Raw genomic sequence first — 21,553 nt, forward strand, 5'->3', positions numbered from 1 at the left:
TGCTGTGGAGAGGTATAGCCTCCTCTCCAAGAGGGGTTGTGTTCAAAATATGGCTGTGAGCCCTACAATGCCACGCCCAGCTGAGGCTCCCAGCAGGTAACTGTTTGCTTTTCCCTGGAGAAGGGTTTGGGCCTAGGGAAATGGTGTTCAAACACAGGTCTCTGCGCAGTCCAGTACCTGGTAACTCTACCCTAGCTCCACCTTGGTCCTGAGATAGCTTGGTCTTCCAGCAAGGGTTGTGGGTAGCCCGTGTTGTCTCCAAAGGGAGCTCTGCTTCCTGTTTCTAACTTTTCCTTACACCAGTGAAGTCACTAATCCTTGCCTGCCTCTGTTCGGTGCTTTGAGGTCCACAGGGAATGTCCAAAGCATGCAAATAGCTAAATAAATAATGGCACACATTGCCCCTCCTCAAACAAAATACTAGCATGCTACCAGTTACTCTTGGAGACAACTTTTCCGGTATCCTCTATCAAGTTTAGCCCTGCGAGTGGAGACACAAGCCATTATAATCTCTGCTTTCTGATCCTGCCAGATGTATTTTACTTTTTAATCTTAAGGACACTGTGCCAAGGTTTCTTTGAGCAGATGCTATTCTCCTCCTCAGCTTGGGTCAAAGAACAGGGAGAAAATGAAGCTGCCATTGTCACCGGCTCATTATACCCAGACCAGCTCTTTCATGAGGCAAAGCCCAGCAACCCCCTCTTTGCCAGTGTTCCACACCTACTTGAGATGCTTCTGTTCTTGGTCTGTTGGTCTAGCTCACCCTCATTTCTTGAATTTCTTCCCTTTCAATGTGTTTTTGGGTTGTTTGTGAAGGATATGCCTAAAGGCACCTCATGGGGATGCAGCACAACTGCAGCCTTTCCTCCTTCCAGTGGTGCTGATGCTGGAAGCAAATGATTTCTGGAACAAGCCCTGACATGAGGCAGCAAGTGTGTTGGACCTTATAGTAGAGGAACCACGTGTTTGAGTTTCCTGCTGCATGAATGAGGCTGGCCAGGCCTGACTCATCACTGAGGTACGCTGGAGAAAGAGAGGGACTCAGCTCATTTCCTTTGCATTTTATTTGTTCCTGCACATGTTGTGATCCCAAAAGCACTAGGGAACAGAGGAGTTGCATACCAGGACAGCAAGTGGTAGGAGGAGAGGAGGTGGAGAAAGGTGGAGGCTAGGAGAAGCCTTACCTCCCTCCATGCACTTTCCCCATTTCTGCACCATTCTTTGTGCTCGCAGCTAAAGCACTACTGGGGCATATGGGTGCTGGCAAGGTGCACAGAAAGATACTGCAAAGGGTGCTGGAAGCCAGTGAGACAGGAGCAAGGAAGATAAAATATAAATGTTAAATGAATGTAAGTAGTAGATAAGTGAAAGTAGATAATGTTCACTGCTAGTATGTGTTTCCATGTTTCATTGTCCTCCCTAGATGCTAAACCAGACACATTCCTCACTGATATAAAAATGTCCTTGAAGATCTGGCCATTCTTATCCCCATCCAGAGTAGAAGAAAGCAGGGAGGGAACTGCCTTTCTGAGTCACAGTTTATTGGAAGCCATGTGTTTGCCTGTGTGTTTGCATGGGTTACCTATGCTTATGTGAAAAGGTCTCATAAGAATAACCCTATAAGCTAACAAGAATGAAGGGAACCCAATGGCATTTCTTTCTATTCCCAAAATAAGCCTTGAACCCCAGCATTTAACCCCCAATCAACTCTGTCCCATCTGGAGAACAGACTACAGGTGCACTGCCCAGGCCACCAGTCCCTGCTTTGGTGGTCATTGCAGAGCTAACATCCCATCCCTTGTTGCACTTCAAATCACTGAAATCTTCCTGAGCAATTTTTCTTTTCTCAGCCTGCAACATTTCTCCTCAGCTGTGATCATGGCAGCAGCAGCAACCACAGTGTGAGAGGTAGCAGCCTACAGTGTCAGACTGGAAAGACTTTCACACCTTAGGTTAAATCACTGCTTTCAGAATTGATTTATGGAAATAATTATTTATAAATGGAGGGATTTTCAGGCAAACATATGGGTTTGTAATGGAGGAGACAAGTACAGTCTTGCAATCCTACTTTTCATATGGCCATCACTGCAGGGTCATGGAACATCGTCCCAGGGGGAGGAGGTAAAACGGGTCAGCACAGAGTGTGCATGAGCTCCTGTTTCCCTTGCCCAGCCTCGACCAAAGCAGAGACCCCAACCAGAGCTGCAGATGTAGCTTCCCAGATGCCAGCAGATTCTGACCTGTGTGTGACAGCAGCCCCAAACTCCTGCCAAGTTTGGCCTAGCTGTGTGCCGTTCGCCTTAGACGCTTAGCTCTGCTTGGAAAAAGGAGAGGTTCTGCCTTGTGGTCTTTCATGGAATAACAGACAATGTCTCAGTAGTGCAGAAGCAGAACACTTTCACTGCAGTGTTGGGGGATGTATCTGAGCAAAGATGTTGCTGTGCAAAGTTCAGTCAAGGCTTTCATCCTCACTATCTTCCCTGAAGACATAGATAGAACTGATGTCTCCATAGTTTGTGGTGCAGTGGATGCCAGAGCCGAGGAGGGGGAAATTGCCCGTAATCCAGTTCAGCTCTTCTTTATAATAATTAACACTGAACACTTGCGAGTCTTGGGGACATACCTCTCCCACACCTACCTAAAGGATTTCACTGTTACCCAAGAAGGAAATAAAAAGACATCTCACACTTTTCATCTCTTGTCTAATTTTAAAAGTATTTTTAGAATGTTTGTGGAAATCCTATCCTGGGGTTAAAGGTGATTACATACAGATCACAAACTATTTCATAAGGGGATGTGTCTCCTAGGAAGATGGATATATCTGAACAACCATTTTTGGTGAGATGGCATGACTCTCCATGTCAGCCTTGCCTTTTTCCAGCACTGTGTAGGGTTGGCTGTTCTGTCAGGTGAAGTTACCATGAATCTTTAGCTCTACAAGATTCCAGAGCTGTCTTGATTTAGTTAATGTTAATTGTTCCATTGGTGCAGTTGTAAAAAGGTGAATATATATATGTGTGTGTGTGTGTGTATGTGCTAAACCCATAAACAATGCCAACTCTCAGAAAAAAAAACTTTATTCATTAAAGCTAAACTACGCAGGTCTGATTCTGTTTCTACTAATAAAAATACTACCTTGATACTGTGGACAAATGATTCAAACAAATTGTGTGAGTCCTTTGTTTTCACATGAGTGCACAAAGAAAATCGAAACTGAATGCACTGTAGTACAGAAAGGACAGGCAACACTTCAGCCACAGTGCATGCTGCTCACCCAGGCCAATGTGCTTTACAAATCATAGCATAAAATCGTGGTATTTTTTGTCAGAGACATACTTCCTGCAGCTAGATCTGTTTTTGTAGTGGCTCCCAAATTGCAATTGTCTGTCAGTGTACATTGTAAAAGGTGTGTGGAAATTGTTCCACTGCATGTTACGAGTGACAGATTAATGTTAATGAGTAGTGATTAGAAATGCTGAGGTTTAAAAACGGTTTCATGTCCCCCAAAAATTTAAGAAATATTACTTTAATTACTATGGTGTTTCGCTTATTAAGCAGAACAACTTTATTCGAATTTTGCTCATATAATCATTAGTAAAAGTTCTCACTCATTGAATGCGCTTTGATGAACAAGGATATACAGTCTCGGATGATAAATTTCTCAGGCGTGTTGCAGGAAAAATTACCAGAAATGCTCCTATTTGCACACAGACCTTAATGTCCCCAAAGGAAAGAAAAGCAACAGACAAATTACAACTTCAGTTCGAGTCTCCCCCTTAGTGTTAAAACTCTCGTGTAAGACGGGAAAAAAACCAAAGAGGTGTGCCAAGCTACTTCCTCTCCCCCTCGTTTTCAGCCGAGGGACTGGTATCATCGTCTGGTCAGGGTGTGACAGGCTGTCTTCCTCCTCCTCCTTTTCTTCCTCCCATGGCCCGGGCCCTCAGCGCGGGAGGGATTGTGGCGGTCCCCGAGGGATGTTCGAGGGGCTGCTGCTGCTGAGTACAGGGCAGTAACCTCTCTGTCGAGGAGAGGAGGCAGATCCTCCTGACTGACAGACAACCGGACAGTTCCTGCTTCCTTCCAAGGGCTGTTTTCTGTTTATGGTTTGGATGTGATTTGTTCCCCACTTAGTTGAAATTCTCGTCGTTATCGGGACGGGGAAGCTGTTCCTTACGGCACAGAAGGCTTGGCCCGGGGCGGCCGGCGAGGGCCCCCGCAACCCCCTGCAGGGGGTTTCCCCGCAGGGAAGCCCAGGCCAGGCTCTCTCCCTCCAGTCCGGAGGAGCTGGCCTTTCCCGCACGCCGGGACGGGACAAAAATAAGACCCAGGAAAAGTCTTCGGTGCTCTGCAGTGCCTCGGGAGACAGAGGGCCCCCAGCCTCTGCTGGCGTGTAAAGTCGCGTCTGCAGAGCCGAGCTGGGACAGGAGTTTGTGCTGCAGGGCGGTTTCTCCTCTCTAAGGCAGAATCCGAACTTGCAGAAGGGTTGGAAGAGAGGCAAGAGCTTTTCCCCAAAGAACAATGTACCTGGGACCAGCCCTAGCCCCCCACATACGTCCCGCGCTCTCGGCTCGCAGCCCGATCTACCTCTGTTCGTTTCCCGGAGATTACCAGCGAATTTTCTTTTGCATCTCTGGGCTCGCATTCGCCCCTCGAGGAGGCGAGTGCAGCCTCGCGCACCGCGGAGCCCCCCGCGGAGCCCAGACGGTCACGGAGCCGCGGGCAGCCAGCGCAGAGTCCCTAGAGCCGCTGGCGAAGCCCGGAGGAGGGTCTGGTTGCCTATGCCCGTCATTGGGAACAGATCATCGGTGTAGTCAAATCCTGCCCGCAGGATACGAAGGCTTTTTTTTTTTTTTTTTTAATATTTAAACTTTTTCTCTCCTTTTTTTTTTTTTTCTTTCTTCCCCCGCACACCCCCCGCCCCTTTCTTTCCCAAAGACAAAAGAGAACGAAAGAAACCAGATTCCAGTTTCCAAAGGAGTAAGTAAAAGTCCCGAGGAGTCCTCGGTAGAGCCGATGCCCTGGTGCCACTGGAAGGGACGGGGACGGCGGCGTGCCAGCCCGTGGATGGTCCGGGATGCTCTGCTCCACGTCCGCGCTTGTGAACCGACGGACACGGCGGGACGCGCGCCCCGACCGGGCAGCCGTTCGGGGTAAGGCGGCGTGCTCTCGTTTCTCCTCCGCTTCCCAGACCGCTCCGTGCACCCAGGGTTGCACACACAGTCGGTGACCACCCGAAACCCACCTTCCCCAGGGGAAGCTGCCCCGTAGGGCTCGTTGCGGTGCGGGTTGCTCGGGGGAGCGGGGCACAGCTCGCCGCCATCTCGGCGGCTCCCTGCGGCCTACTCCGGCCCTGCGGCCCACAGTGAGCCCCTCTTTGTTACAGCTGAACATTTCGTTTTTGGAGGACGCGAGCGTCGGAGTGGAGGCAGAGATTCCCCGGGGGAAGGCGGGAGAGCATCGGCACGGCATGGCGGGGCGGCGGGAAGCCTGTGCCAGCCTCACGGCTCTTTCCCCTATTCCATCCTTTTCCTCGTCCCGGGGCGTGGGGCTCCCCCCGCCTCATCGAGAGTCCTGCTGTCTTCTGGGTGCTAGGCTGGGGGCGAGAAGGTCCCTGGAGGCCCCCGAGGTCAGGTTCCCGGCGGGGCACGGCTGGAGATCCTCCTTGTTCTGGAGCTCTCCGGAGGTCACCACGCAGTCTTGCTCGGGGTCATTGCTGTTGCCCGCCCCGCGCTTTTTGTCCTCTTCCTTCTTCCACTTCATCCGCCTGTTCTGGAACCAGATCTTGATGTGCCTTTCGGTCAAGTTCAACATGACAGCCAGCTCCACCCGCCGCGGCCTGGAGATATACTTGTTGAAGAGAAACTCCTTCTCCAGCTCCAGCAGCTGTGCCCGCGTGTACGCCGTCCTCGTCCTCTTGTTCTCCTCCGGTTCGACTACACAGGACCCCCCTGGAGAGAAGTGAGAGTCAGTCTCGGCCCGCCTGGGTGCCCCATTGGGCTAGGGGGGCCACATCCCTGCACCTCTGCACGGAGTGGAGGACACGCGGGGGAAGCAAGCGGGGTGTAGGAGAGGCCTCTGGGAGCTCTCCGGCTGGGCACAGTGAGGTGGTGCTAGTGGCGGCAGTCACAACTGCTGCTATTTCATTTTATAATAATTTAATATTTTTTAACAATAATTCGGATGAGATTTTCAGGGAAGCGCCGTCCCTCGAGCTGTGGGAGACGCTCACGTGCCACCGTTTGCGTGTCACTGAAAGCTCCGAAGGGGTCCCGGATCCAGGGTTGCAATTGCTTGCGTTCGTGTCAAAAAAAAACAAAAACAAAACCAAAACAAAAAAACCCCCACAAACAAAACAAAACAAAAAAACAAACAAACAAAAAACCTGAACGAAAACCAAACAATGATCCACCACACACAGAGAAATCAAAACGGAAAAAAATAACCCCTCCAAAACACCACCACCCCCAAAACTCCAAAGAAACCAACGCACCAAAAAAAACCCCTCTAAAACAAAGCAACAATAATTGTTGGGCTGCCGTGTTGGGAGCGGGACCAGGGCCAGGAGCGGGACTGGAGCCCCTTCGTTTCGCCAGGTTGGTGAAACTTCGGGTTTCTTGTTCCCGTAAAAAGGGGCAGCAGCTCAATCGCCGTTCCCAGCGTAGCCGCCGCACTCCTGCGTCGGCACTGAGGAGCGGGTGATACAGGCGGCTCATCGAGAGCACTGAAACTCAGGGCCACTTTTGCCAGCTCCAGACCCCAGCTGGTCACGCTTTCGGGGGTGATATCATCTGTAGGGAACGGTGATTTAGACAGACAGCAAGACACAGTCATTTCAAGAGATCTACGCGGAGTCTCCTGCTACTCATCTTTCTATTCCCATGATTTTATATGTATTTATTTATACGGTGTTTGTAAGTATAAACTTATGTATATAAACTTATATATGTATTTAAATATATATTTAAATATATATTTAAATATATCTGTAATGTTTACAGATAAAAATCCTATTGTGTGTGTAGATGCATAAATATATATTAAAATCAATGTGTATATGTATAAAAATATTTGTAAATCTAAACCTATGTATAAACCCGTATGCATGTGTTTGTAGCTGAAAAAGAATTTGTTCTACTACTGTAAAATGAACTAGTGCTACCTGGAAGGCGGAACGCCAGGGATCTGTCGGAGGCCGGGCACCAGGAGACGGCCGGCAAGCCCCGGGTCGGCGGCGGAGCCCGGAGTCGGGCACGGCGGGTGGCACAGGGCCGGGCTCGGCCGCGGCCTCTCTGGTCACCTTTCCCCGTCAATAACAACGCAAAGCCCCGCAGCATCCATGGACGCCTAAGTCCCAAGGGTTTCCACTAAAAATAAATCCTGGGAGTATATAGTTTGACACATACACAGTACAAAATACGTCGGGGTTTGGCTACGAGGGCTGCGTCGGCACAGCGCGGGGCCCCTTTAGGTCTGCGGGAGTGCTCCGGCAGGAACGACTTGGTGCTGCGTGTGCCTGTACACACATCTCACGGACCGAGCAATGCACGGCCCCTGACTGCACCTCCCGGGAGGGCTGGGGAGAACAGGGGAGAGTTTTAGGCTTCCACAGGGAAAGTTTCTCTTTTCTGCTGGTTTTGTCATTCTTTGGGTACAGGAGACAGAGAAAGAAGATGTAGTTCAAAAGTTTGGAGGTTTTTTTCTTTCTTTTTTTTTTTTTTGTAATATTATTATTGCAGAAGTACATTCAACTTAATGAAAATTATCTGATTTTCTCCCCTCCCCACCTCCTCACTGGCACAATCTCTGCCGCCGTGTCCGCGGCGTGGGACAGCGTGCTCTCCTAACCCTTGCCGGCAGATGCACCTCCCTGGAGATTGGGGATCGCCACCTGTTCTTCCCTCCCCCTCGGTCTGTCCCATGCAATTCCCAAACTATTTCATGGTGATTTTAAAACTCCGGTCCTTTTTTCAACTGTCTATTTGAACAAAGCCATTAATATAATATTTGCCCTATAGGTGTGACGGAGGCGCAGGACACGATAACATTGTGAGGGCAGAGACAGAAATATTGTTGGGCAGCGGAACTTTCTGCCTAGATAGAGTTTCTTCCTCTCACTGGCAGCTCTGTTTCGTTTGTGCATTGTTTTCCCTACCTTGTTTTTTTCACTTGGAAAGGTGCAATTATGGCTAAAACCCGTCGGGAAGCAGGAGGGGTGGGAGAAAGAGACCAGGACGGGAGATGGGCTCTGCACAGAGGAAAGCCTAGAGGCAGCGGAAGGGGGATCGGCGGCTGCTCCGGGGGCTTGGGGGCTGCTCCGCGTCCGCACGGTGGGGGCTGTCCCCTGCCCGCCAGCCCTGCCTGCCGCTCCCAGCCCGCTCCACCTCGCAGGTGCCTCCGCACCCCTGGCCTCGCCCTCCGCGGACCCGGCCCCCGCGCGGAGCTCACCGCGCCCGCGGACACACCGTGCTCGGCGAGGTGGCAGCGCCCAGGAAGCACTTGCACATTGTCTCAACTTGGCCACAATTAGTTAATTGGTGAAAAATAATTCGTTAATAATTGCTCAGGCGCAGGGAGCGGTGAGCCCGCCGGCACGGACTGGAGTGTCGGCTCCCTCCCCGGCGTTGAACCCAACGGCAGCAGCCGTAGAGCAGCGGGTCTTGAGGGGCGGGCTGGGGGGAAGCGACCCTCCAGGACCTCTCCACAGTACATCCGAGCGGTGGGGACAGGACCGGTGCAAGGGAGAGTTCCTGACCGCCGAGAGGGAGAGAAGCGGGGGAGCAGAGGCAGAGGGAGGTGGTGAGGCTTACCGGTCCACTGTCCCTTCCAGGCGTGAGATTTGGTGGACTTCATCCAGGCGAAAGGCACCTGCACTCGGGGCTCCTCTACAGCCCCCGTGTCCGCCCCGTCTGAGAAAGGCAACGCGTCCTGGTGGGGAGGAGGAAGATGAGCATGGTGGTGATGGTGATGAAGGTGGGAGACCCCGGCATCCTCAGTGATGGGGGGCACCTCGTAAGGTGAAATGTCTGGCGGGCTGCCTTGCTCGAGAGCCCCTAAGGCGCTGGGATAAGGAGTCTGTTGCTGCCTGCCCATGTACAGGCAGGCGGGGGGGCTGGGGTTGTAGTCCTGCGCCTGAGCTCTTTGAAACGCGCACGACTCCTTGTAGAGCTGCGCCGAGGCGTAATACTGCTCCTCGGTATTCATGGCGAGCGGAGTCAGGGGGTTCTCTCAGCTTAGGGACACATAGGGCTGCTCCCGCTCCCAGAGCCCAGGATGCCTCTTTGACAGCTGGCAGCCCCGCCGAGCCCCACCGCCCTGCCCGGCTCCCGCCGCCTCCCCATAGGTGCCTCTCCCCCACGTGAGCCCTCCCGCAGCCCTCCGGGGCGGGGCGCGGACCGTAAGAGGCCACCCGGGTTGGCCCCGGTCCGGCAACCCCCTTGCCCTCAGTCGGGCCGGCCCCAGGACCCCTTGCTCTTCTGCCGGGTGCCGCTCCCTGCTTTGGGATGAGGAGCCCCGCAGCGAGGGATTTACGGGGCCTGGTAGGGAGTCAGGGGATTGCCCCGAAGTGCAGGGCGCTCCGGGAGGGATGGTCCCTAAACACGCCTTTTCCCTCTTCCACTCGCTTGCCCAGGAGCGGCTTATAAGCCAACACCCCTCGGGCAGGGAGAGGAAATCCCTCCGAGGGCTGGGTAGATTCGGCTCCTTGAGGGGTTTGGCATAAGGGCACTTCGGGCTGCGGGGGCATCTCGGCTAAGGATGCGGTGTCCGGGGACGAGTAGAGTGCGCCAAGCGGGCGCTTCCTCAGGGGGACCCGTATGCCAGAGCCCTGGGTGAAGGCCAGGACCGGCTTTTTGCCCTTTCACCCCTGCCTGGGGGGATGTGGCCGGTGAGGACCACAATGCTATCGCCAGAGCGAGCGATAGGCAGCGGATTGTTTGCCCAAGGGGTAAATTTGGGAGCCTTTCCCGCGGCTTGGGCTGCAATGTGTTGACCCTCGGAGATAATCTGCTCCAAGCTGGTGCCGGTTGACTAGGTGACGAGGCTATGAGGAGGCGGAGAGCTACCGAAAGGGACAAAGATCATTTCCCTGCCTCCCTGCACTCGGCCCGGCCGCCGCTCTCTCGGTCTCGGGCGCAGGCACGCTTCCTATGTGCCCGGCCCGTCTCCTTTCACCGCCGCTTTCCCCGACGCCGGGGCTTCGCCGCCGCCGTCGGGGCGCGCACTCGCCCCTCCGTGTAGGGCGCGTGCGGTCGGCCCGGCTCGGTTTGGCTCGGCTCGGCCAGTGACGATGCGTATCCAGAGCGGCGAGACAGCAGAGTCCCGGTACTTCGCTCCTGCGCCCGATTCCGTGGGATCATAAACCCGCCCAGTCCATTACACTTAAAATGAGTTTCCGCTCTGAACTCACGCGGGTCCCCCATCTCTTAGAAAGCACACTGAGCCTTTGATTCAATATTGAGCCATTAAGCGATTGCTTTCCCGAGCCATTTAACAGCAGCTCTTATGGATAAATAAACAAAAAAGGCTGTAAACCAATTATAGTGCGGATAGCGAAAAAGTATTTTATTAGCGGGAATTACCGATAGACATCTCTGCTGCTCGGGCTCCCCGCGCCCGGCACCCGCCCCCTCCATCCCCTGGCATGCTGAGCAGGGTACGTGTCCCCGCGGAGCCCGCAGCCAGTGTGCGACCAGAGGGAATGCGCAGCTCCGTTAGTGGGGATTTCTCCCCGCCAACTCAGCACGCCCGCGGTGCCTCAGCTTACATCTCTTGCAGACACGGGTGTCCTTTGATCTGGAGACGTCTTGTGCTCTCACCTCAGCCCAGCATCACCAGCTCCTTCCCCAGAGATCTGCTCCCTGCAGCACGCACTTCTCCGGGTTTTCCACGGGGAACCGGCGCGGACAAACAAACGCGAGGCCATAAAACCCAGAGCAAATTGATTCATCTCCAGGGAGGACCATTACCCGATGTCTTAATGCGGTCCTCTCTATATAACGAACGTCTCCAAACAGAGCAAACACTTCCCCCTACAAAGCAAATGAATTTCGTATAATTTAGAGCTAATTCTCTTTCATTCTGCCTGCGTGAGCAGTCGATAAGGACACGCTTTGCCGTTCTAACAACGAGGAGGTGAGCTGCAGTGCAGGAAAAGGGCTCCGCTGGGTATCCCGGCACTGGGGACCCCGTCCAGGCCCTGGGGTGGTGGTGTCCCGCAGCCAGGGGTCCACGGGATGAGGAGCTGACCCCAGCTGGAGCCCGAGCCCAGGGATCTCCGTTGCCTGCCTCCTCCTCCTCCTCCTGGGATGCAATCACTGATACTTGGCTTAAGAGTCCTTCCACAGCTGCCGGTTCCCAGGAGAAGTTTCTGAACTGTCAGTGGGTCCCATCCAAGTACCCACTTGATGTGGAAAAAGGGTGATGGAAGAGGCAGCTGAGAGTGATGGGAATGACCAATGTCCCTGCTTGCCTCAGGACCGGGCTCTGCAGACATCCCTGCATCCATACACATCACCTCAGACAGTCGCAGCAGGGTGTGCATATGAGATAAGACACCAAACATCTTCTACCAAACTCCCAGAATTTTCTATTCCAAGAATTTCCTGAGCACTGTGAATGTTTTAGTCCTCAGATGATTTTACCATACTTTGGCTCTCCCCTGGAACCATATGTAAACATTTTGCCTCCCACCACTTTGTGGCAAAGTGTTCCCCAGATTAAGTGCTGCTGTGTGTGACACTGCTGACCCTACACCTGGCTGCATTTAATCAGTCTTAATTTTCCAACAAGAAGAGCCTTGAGATGTGTAGGCACAATATAAGAAATTAAAAGGTGCATCATTTCCTCTAGCTCTCATGTAGACTTTGAATGGTGAGCCCAGAGTCTCCTGTCTATATATTTTCATCTCCCTGCTGAGAATTTACCCTGTCCTTACTCCTCAAGTCTTTGGTTTTGGCAGGCTTGGAGTGACAAGAATCTTGGCTGTCCTCAGTCTGAAAGTAACCATGCGCAGAAAAGATGTCTGGTACAAATATTATTACCACTGATAGATGTACAGCCAAGTTTTAATTATTGAAAACAGAAAAGTAAGGGACACGTTGCAACTAAAACAAATTAATAACGGATCAGGTAGATTCTCCCTCACCTTAAAGCCTCTCTGGACATATGCTCCAGTTCAGCTGGAAGTCCTGTATTTTACCTGCTCTAGGAAGTTTTTAAGGACTCTAGAAGCCCCTCACAATTCGGGGATATTTATGACCTGCGTGTTTAGGTCACCCAGCTTTATCAATGAGCTGGAAATTTCACACTTCCAGCTCACTTTTGTCTCTGATGCGTGAGCATTGTCCCACAACCATTATAATACAGTTGTAGTTCAGGCTGAGAAAAACCTCTAGATTTGAATATCTGCAGAGAAGGAGACTCCACAACATCTCTGGGCAGCCTGTCCTAGTATTCTGTCAACCTCAAACCAAAGAAGTATTTTCTCATATTCAAATGGGTCTTTCCATGTTTCAGTTTGTACCTATTGCCCCTTGTCTTGTTGCTGGGCACCACTGAAAAGCCTGACCCCATTCTCTGACACTCACTCTTAAGATATTTGTCTGCATAAATAAAAATTCTTATAGTAAGCTTGCTCTTCCAAGAGATTAAACAAAAATGAATCTATGATTCTATACCAGTAATTGAAGGATGGTGGTGATAGCAGCAACGTTAAGTAGGACAGCAGGTTGTAATTATCCTCTACACAAGCGCAGGAATTGATGTATTCGAGCACCAGTACCAAATGTTTCAGGTACTCAGCTGTTGCCATCCTGCAGTAAGATCACACAATAACTGCACTGCAATACTTGAATTACCAAGTATGTTTTAAGGACTTGTTAAGATCTGATCACATTCTCTAGCCTGCTCTTCGTCTGACAGAGAAGAGGCAATCTGTGTGGTTTAGTCTTATTCTGTATTATATGAAGCCTAAACATTTGATATATAATACAAATATCTCTGAATAGTGAGGGGTTTGCAAAGCAAAGTCACTTCATGCAATATCTATTTGGTTTTAAAATAATGCCAACATGTACAACATGCCTCTTGAAATTCAAGGGCGTTTTCAACGTTCTCACCTTTAAATGGTTAATATAGGGGCTTGATGTGAGTCACTGTATTTTGGAAGTCTTACCCACTTCTTCCCCAGTAGTGTCTGACAGGTATCACCACAGGCTGCTGAGATCAGTGAAATGTAAAACCACCTGGATGCAGTATAACTTTTTTCCCCTAGGAAAGGTGACAGGAGTATTTCGTTTGCCTTTCAATGCAAGTAATTTGTGAACCCCTACTAACTTATCTCCCTTTATGACCAATGATGGTTTCCTCATTCCTCCCACCACCCTGACTGTCTGATTAGAGTATAAAATAGTAAGGAGTATAGTTCAGTCACACTTCCCTAAAGTAATCTGGTTTGACTTTCTATATCTGTATAATATTTAACGACTTCTCAGTGCTTAACACCTTTTGTGGAATCCACATTTAGACAGAAAAGAAGTACTGAAGGTGAGTGAAACATATTCATGATAATCTTTTTCTCTCTCATTTTTCTCTCTCATTTGTGCTCAAACCAACACGGGAAAACTGTATCTGTGACAAGGGACCGCAGTGGGAGAAGAAGCTGACTGGGAAACAGAGCTTTCCCAGGGATTGATTTTTAACCCCCCACCATGGCTGTATCTAGCAGAAAGGTAACCTTTCACAAAGCTGGTTAATAATCAATAACCATGTGAAAACAAATCTGTCTTTCCCTCTCAGAACTAACGATAAAAATGAGAGCATGAATTATTCCACCTGCCCTAAAGTAAGACTGGTTCATCAGTTTTGGGGTTTTTCTGGCAAGAAGCTTTTTTAGATCTCAAAGTGATTCAGCATAGGCACACAGCAGCTTCAGTTTGCTCTTCCCACTGTGCATCAGCTTCTTCACACTGCAGGTGTGGGCCACAGCTTGAACTGCAGGAAGGCAAGTTTATGTAAGCCATTTTGAATAAGAACTCGTTTAGCAAATATATAGGGAAGTTGCGTTGGGAAGTCTGAGAACAGTAGAGGGTCTTATATGCGTAATCTCTTTTTGCTTTTTCTATTTTACACCTTTTAAATTTTTTTCCCATGTCCCCCAATATTAATGATTTCATTTTCTAGTAGGGATAGGAAACACAATTTCATTGTCTTGTAAGAAGAACTGAGGAATTACTTTTGAATACTGTGAACCTTCCCACTGAAAACACAGCTATTTCATGTTGTCTGCCTCACACAACTTTATGTTTTCCAATTAAAGTTTATTATAGCAGATAGGAGTAGAAAAAAATCAATATGTACACACACACACACACACATATATATATATTCAGATAGTTACAGCAAAAGGAATTCAGGGCAGAATCATAACCCTGAAAGAATTCCTCCTCACATCCCTTGCCTGTTTAATTTTTCCCCAAAACCCCAGGCTCTTTGAGGCATGTCAGGTTTGGGGCTCAGACAGAACCTGGCCAGGTGGCACCTGGCAGTTCTCACCATAGTACTCCCCTCTTGTTTGTCCTTTGTAACTTTGCCTGACTTCAACCATTTGAGCTGAAATTTTCCATTCTATATCTCTGCCTCTCACGAAACATGTGGGGAAACTTTCCTTAAAATTTTTTGTACAGGTACGAAAGGGAAGCTGAGAAACTCTGACACCCGGCAGCTGGCTGTGTGGAGAGGGCGTGGAGTTGTTGCCTCCTCTGCAAGTCTCTCCAAACAACAGTGACCATGTATGTCTGATCACAAATCAGAAGAGAGGACTAGAATAGATGACACCCTGAGACAGCAACTTGACACAGAATTTTCCTGATCTGTTTTCTTAGCAGCTGTGTTTCTTTCCTGGGTTTAAGTATGTTAGAAGTCTGCTGGGATGTTGTCACACACCAGTGTCCCTCCAGGCCAATCTCTGTGCAAAGCTGCCTACATTTAGTCAAAGTTTGAACTGCTGCACATCACTTAGCAGCTAAGTCCTTTACAACTCATTTACAACAGTGAGCAGATCCCTGCCCTGGTCCTCAGGACTGAATGACAGCTCACTGCTTGGTAGTTGTGATATTGAACCCAGTAGCTGAAAAGCTGGGAGATATACTCCATCCTCCAACCTTGGGCATGGAGGACGAAGGTGATTTATACAAAAGAAGTGTAAGATGCTCACCCTTCCGAGCAAGGCATTTTAAGGTCTAGGTTTGGGCATGCTACCAGCTCAGCTCTGGGTGAGACCCAAGAGTGCACCAACCAGACCTTTTTCCACTTCCCCGTCCCTGCTCACAGGGAAAATCATGGGTGTAGAGGTCAGGAGAGAAGAGGATGTGCTCTCACCAGCCCTCTGCCCAAGTGGGAAGCAGACCTGGGCTGAGCTGCCGGGTGCTCCAGTAGGTCTGACAAAAGGGACATAATGTAACCTTGATGAATCTCTTGGGTTAAATTTTCCATAAAGGGTTTCCAGCTGCAAACACTTTACTGGGTGACTGGTCTGCAGCAGCTTGAGGTACTCCCAAGAGAAGGGGAAACTTTTGGGAAGTCTGGTTGTGAACATGCAATGCCACAAGAACTGGGCTCTGGAAGTGTCTTGACCCCCTCCAGTGCTGTCCACACAGGCTTTTTTGTAGCTGGTGGGTCCACTAGAACTTCTGAGCAGTTTTAGCCTAACCATACTTGACTTAACATGGATTTCAGGAGGTATATACATGGTTGTGCAATGACTGAAATCCATTTGAAAATCAAGGCGTCAGATTTCATTCTTCCCTCCATAACTGATACCGCAACAGCCCTAGGGGTGCTGTGAACCTTTCAGACTCCACAGAGAGAAGTACTAGGAAGAAGACCAGAAGGAAACCCACGCCTCTGTCCTCTGAGCATCAGTGCTATAAAATCAACAATGACTAAGTCTTGAACTCAAGGACCTCAGGAGGCAAAGTAGAACAAATGCAGAATTCTTTTAACTGAGTTTGGCTATAACATACTGTAGACAAGAGAGGAGCCCTGGGAAGGAACAGGAGGAGGGCAGTAGACAAAATACCATGTCAAAGAGTATGTAGATGTGATATGAACTGAAGCCTTTCAGTCAACTTCCTTGCTTGTAATTCCTTGCCTCTGTAATACACTGCAAGGGGTCTAGTTCTTGTGTTTATCCAACAAGGGAAAAGTATCTACACAATACATGTTCATTTGGTCATTAAAAAGTTTGACTAAATATTTAAATAATTGCATATTTTTTTAATTAAGAGACACCCGCCTTACGAAAAGTTTTTAGGACCTCTCACATTTTAAAAAATGAAGAAAAGAAATTAGAATTTCTTTACAGATAATTCACCAACACAAAAATAAGCAGAACCAATTAAATAATATGGATTGCTCACTTGATCAGCAACAATGGGCACTGTTTTCCTCTGTGTATAAGAGAATCTAAATATTTACTGTGTAGTATATAATCTTTTAGCTTTGCTTATTTATGTATAATATACTCTTTTAAGTGCAATTTAGACATATTATGGATCCATGTAGCTTCGAATATTTCCACTTATCTACAAAACTCACCTGGCTTGCCTTTCTTGCCCCTCGCCTTACCTTGTGTTTCCCCACTTTCTCTTTCATTTGCTTTCTCTTTCACTTTCTCTTTCTCTATCCTAATCTTCTTAATTATATTTCCATCTAGTATTTCCAAGTCCCTTAATTGTATATTTATTTCCCTGTTTTGTATACCATTTCTGCTCAGTATTTATATATTTATTTCTGCATAAGATTTGCAAGTCCAGCTCAAGTTCAAAAAGCTTTGATTTAAACCCACAGTTACATAGCAGACTAGAAAAAAATCACTATCTTTATGAAGTGATGATGAGCTGTACACACATAATGGGTATAGATTTGCACATTTAAATAAAGCTTGACTAGGTTGTTATTCACTGAATGATGCATGTAGGTTTTATTGCTCCTTACCTGCACACTGGAAAGTACATTGTCAAAGCTTGAAATGATTTTATGTACTTGAACACCACCTGATTTAATGCATCAGCTGACAAGGACAAAGACATTGATTAAATGTCCTACCTCAGGTGTCCAGAAGGCTGGAAAAGGTTGTCCCCTCAAACTAACCACTGAAACTTCAGCCAGTAATCATTAACTCAGTATTTGGTCCAAGCTTTAGGAATAACAGGAGGCTTTAAAAAGTGGCAGTCAGAAAACACTCAGTGTGATTTAGGAGACCATTTGAGGTAGAGTCGAGTGATAAGAGTCTCTCCTGATTGGTTAGAAAGGCACTGGGGGTTTGATCCTTGGAAGGACACCTCTGGACTCTTAGCGAGCAGGGAGAGAGCCCAAAGGGTGCACGGTGAGTACACAGTGCTTGCACGGGGATTGTAAGACAGTCACTTGCAGGGAGATTGTAAGACAGTGGTTACTCTCACTTCATTTGAATTTGTAAAGGCTCTGGGCTGGCCTGCACTGTCTCTTGACAAAGGTGGTTTGCATTGCCAAGAAACAGGTGAACGCTTGAGCCAGCAGTGAGAGGCTGCACTGGGTTTTAAATTTTAAAATGCCACTTGGTAGGCTTCAACAGAGCAACATCTAGCCACTGTGTTTCTAGACAGGCATGACCATTAGATCTTCTGATTTGAGGCTGTTCTCCTACATTGCATCTACAACAGTTTTTCACAATCTATAAAATCAACGTGACATCGCAGAAACCTTGGCAAGAGTAATTTCATCGTAACAACTGAAGGAAGTGAGACATCACCTTGCACAAAAGAAGCTTTCAGAAACCCCACAGCCGTCTTGGCCATGTTGTTCCAACAGCAGCCCAACCTAGAAGACTACCTCCTCCTGGAGTAATGTGCAGTCCAAACACCCAGAGTAGCACAAGGCAGGCAGAGGCTCAGGGGAAGGAAGGTACCTGTCCCAAGAATTAACCCCAGTGAAAGAAACCAGGTCTCTAATTCTTGTTTGATGTCCACTTCCTGCTCCCTGTTTTGGTTAGGAAACCTCCAATTGAATACACAAGTGCTACTCTTGCCAAAACTAACCCTTTAACCTAAATGATCCTCTTGTGAACCTCAAATGAAATCAACTATTTAGTGCTCAGCTCATTTGTGCAGTAGAACTGTTAATGTGGTTGTCTAATTTATGGAGCAGCCAGGTTCTGGTTAACAGTGCAAGAGTGTAAGGCGGCAATGAGCAGTCTATTTTCTATGCACACTGGAGCAGAAAACTGTATGTAGAGGAAGTTCTTCTCATAGGTGCAGCATGCTAAAAAGCTTTCACCTAAAATTATATAGCCTGACAAACAATATAAAAACGCAGATTGCCCAATAAACAAATAACATATCAGCCATTTATACAAAACCATGCTACTTAAACTCTTCAAGCTTGAAATGACTGTGTATTTTTTCCCATTAAAATGTTATGGTCTCTGTATAAATTGTTTTAAATTCAGATTTGATATCAGTGTGTTTTCAAAGCCTAGATGGATTTAACACTTTTCCAAAGATGAAACATTAGCTCTGGGCGGATGCAGAATCATCTCCAAGGATTTGGTTTAGCAAAAGGTGTCTCTGCCCATGGCAGGGGAGTTGGAATTAGATGATCTTTAAGGTCCTCCCACCCCAAACCATTTTATGAGTCTATGATTTCTTTCCCATCTGGAGTCAGGACACATGGGGCTGCCAGGGCTCTGATGCCCTTGTAGGAGCCAAGTGGGAGCAATGGGAAGGAAACAATCTCTTCTGAAGGTGAGGTCACACTGCAAATACCCTCTGTGCCCTTCCCTGTGGTTTCACCCAAGCTCCTCATGTCTTTGTTATTCAGTTAGATTTAGACACTCCAAGAGTCAAAGGAGAAGAAGGGTCCACATTAGAGAAGGGTCCACATTAGAATTCAGCAAAGCAGAAGTTCCTGCTCTCCCTCCTGCCATTCAGTGGCTTTTACTTGCACCATGTGCTGCTTACCACCTCAGCCACCCCTCTCAAACCAGGCCCTGGCACAGGTCACTCTGCCTCCATGCGCCTGCCTTGCCCGCACTTCTTTTCCTCCTGGGTGTACATTTGTAAATGTTTTAATTCTCCCTCTGCAGGAGAAGCAAGGCCGGGCTCTAGGGGGTGCCGGCTGCAGACCACATGCTTTTTTTCCACAAGGCTTTTCCCTTCAAGAACCAGGCAGCCAGCCAAGCCCTCAGAGACAACACCTGAGCCATGCATGGGAAAGGCAAAGGGCCTCTGCTAATCGCTGACTCAACATGAGCACCAGGCAGATGGATGCAACGTGTTTAATGCATGTGTGTTCACCCGCACCAAAGGGAACAGCTAACTCAGGCTTTGATATCTGTAGTTAAATGAGCCTACCTCTCTCCTTGTTTTAACTTGGCACTATCTGCTAATGTAGAGGCATGAACAACATATTTTTGAGAGAAAGAAGAAGTGGGAAGTTGTGCCCAAACCCTGAATTCTTTTCTAAACACTGCCATTGTCGCAGCAATAGTCTGATACAAATGGTGATGCTAACATGATACCTCACCTGGGTGAGGTGTGAATGTGGATGTATTGGGCTGCTCTCTTGTCCCTCACTTGCCTGTTTTCGTTCCCACAGACATTTGGGATTGCGCCTGGAGCCTGAGCCATACCAACCACTTAGCACGGTCTCAGGGGGACCAAGCAACTCTCCTATCTGATCCTTACAGAGGTCATGCCATGCCCGGTCAGCCACCAATAGTCCCTTTGCCGTTGGAAGACAGAATCCTCCTGGTATCCACCAGCTACATCTCCTACCATCTTGTCACTGGCATGTATTCAACTCCCACTAAAGGTCCATTTGTCAGCTGCCCTATGGTCAGGGTATCACTCTCATGAGTTCAACAGTGGGGGTGACTTCTCTGACCTGTAACACACGGCTGTCCCAGAAGTTTGCCACAAGTATGCCTTCATGATCCACTGTGGCTTGGAGGAAGATCACCCTTGCGGGGGATGGGTTTGCCCGCTACAGGAGATGCCTACAGCCTATTCTGTGAAAGTCAGCTGCTCTTTCAGACCCTCACTTAAGTCACTGCCCCTGAGTAAATCACTCTATCTATTACATGGTAAACATCCCTGTCCTCAGAGCTCACAGCTATTATCATACTGAGTAGCTATTGATCTGGGGCAGCCTGGGACAGCCAGCTGATGGCAACTTCTCAGCTAACTTGATTTCTATTAACATTTGTGTAGGAAGTTCTTCCCATGTTCCAGGATGTTTCTTAATAGTGCAATCCCCTGACTGCACTAGCTGTCTGGCACCCAAACATCTTTCCACAGCTAGGCAATTCATGGAAACCACCACATGCAGAGGGTGCCTCCACTGTGCCAGCAGTGAACTCTCTCTGGAAGTGCTGCTGCCTTATGGGATGACAGAGATCAAGGATGACATGCCTTGTGCCTCCACCTAGACTTTACTTGTGACCTTCTACAATAGTCAGATAGCCACCAGCCACTGCATGTCTCCAAGTACAGGCTCACCCATGTGACTCTGACAGGAGAGGGTGGATGTGAGCAACATGGGGCCTTAAGAGTGTCTCAACTAAAGAGGAAAGCACTTCTACCTACAGGGCTAGGGAAGACAGAGCAATTTCTTGCCTCAGGAAACAACACAGAAGTTCACTTCAGTCAGGTCACCAAGGAACCTGGCCTCCCTCACAAAGACCGTTCCCCTATCCCAAAGATCTTTACCCCAGCCCTGGCACCTGCTCTGTATATGCGAAGTATATTTGTGGCTAAGCTCAGAAGAGAAGGTGTCCAATAGATGATGAAGAAATGAGGCTGCACACACAGTATGATTCAGTTTTCCGGATTCTCCACAGAACTGTCTCTGCATTCCCCTTTATTAGAGTTCTTTGGTAAACAGCACCTGGTGTTGTCATTCAGTTAGCTAGAATTCCCAGGACTTTTTGCAAACTCAATGCTTTGATTTACACACTCCTCCTCAGCTCCAAGGCCGAAACACTCCCTTTTGATTCTAATTAACTGAATGGAGGTGCTGCTGGCTTAACTTGTTCCCACAGTGTCCTTCCTTAGACTTCCTGCAGCTTCTCTGTGTAGACATGAAAAACACTGGCTGACATGCACAAGGACCGGGGACAAGTACATTTTGCAGTGGAAAGGTGTCCTTGGAGGAAGTTGATGCACCAGACTTTGTTCCTGGACTCTCTTGAAGAGAGTTTTGTTTGTGTTTGGTTGGTTGCTCTTTTTGGTTTGGTTTGGTTTGGTTTTTTCCCAAGCAGTAAAAAAGCCTGGGTCAGGAGCCTGCTGTGATCAGCCAGGTCAGGTCCTGTGCTTGTTGCCTCTGGGACACACTGTGTAAACAGGTGGCCATGTCAGACACTGATTTTTTTTTTGCCACAAGGCTTGGCAGATTCAATTTTGCAGACTATCAAGGCTTTTTTCCTTAACCGTATACAAACACAGGTCTTGCAAATTGCTTACAACTGTAATTGGTGATTACAGGTGTGCTTTGTGAAGTGTTCATTAGTACAGAAGAG

At 48.6% G+C, this 21,553-nt stretch overlaps 1 protein-coding gene and 1 long non-coding RNA gene across 2 annotated transcripts; one reads left to right on the forward strand and one right to left on the reverse strand.

Annotated features, from left to right (window-relative positions):
- Nucleotides 1-4,313: 4,313 nt before the first annotated feature.
- On the reverse strand, nt 4,314-9,292 carry PDX1 (pancreatic and duodenal homeobox 1). Its single transcript, XM_032680923.1, has 2 exons — nt 8,808-9,292; nt 4,314-5,948 (listed from the first exon to the last, which is right to left on the reverse strand). The coding sequence occupies exons 1-2, from the start codon at nt 9,199-9,201 to the stop codon at nt 5,560-5,562; spliced, it is 783 nt and encodes a 260-aa protein (XP_032536814.1). The 5' UTR covers nt 9,202-9,292; the 3' UTR covers nt 4,314-5,559.
- On the forward strand, nt 8,596-19,818 carry LOC116783395. The gene is made up of 3 exons (XR_004355670.1): nt 8,596-8,793; nt 13,637-13,727; nt 19,633-19,818. It is a non-coding gene; the product is annotated as an uncharacterized LOC116783395 (long non-coding RNA).
- Nucleotides 19,819-21,553: the final 1,735 nt, after the last annotated feature.

The sequence above is a fragment of the Chiroxiphia lanceolata genome, chromosome 2 (genome assembly GCF_009829145.1).
Source record: "Chiroxiphia lanceolata isolate bChiLan1 chromosome 2, bChiLan1.pri, whole genome shotgun sequence".
NCBI lineage: Eukaryota > Metazoa > Chordata > Aves > Passeriformes > Pipridae > Chiroxiphia > Chiroxiphia lanceolata.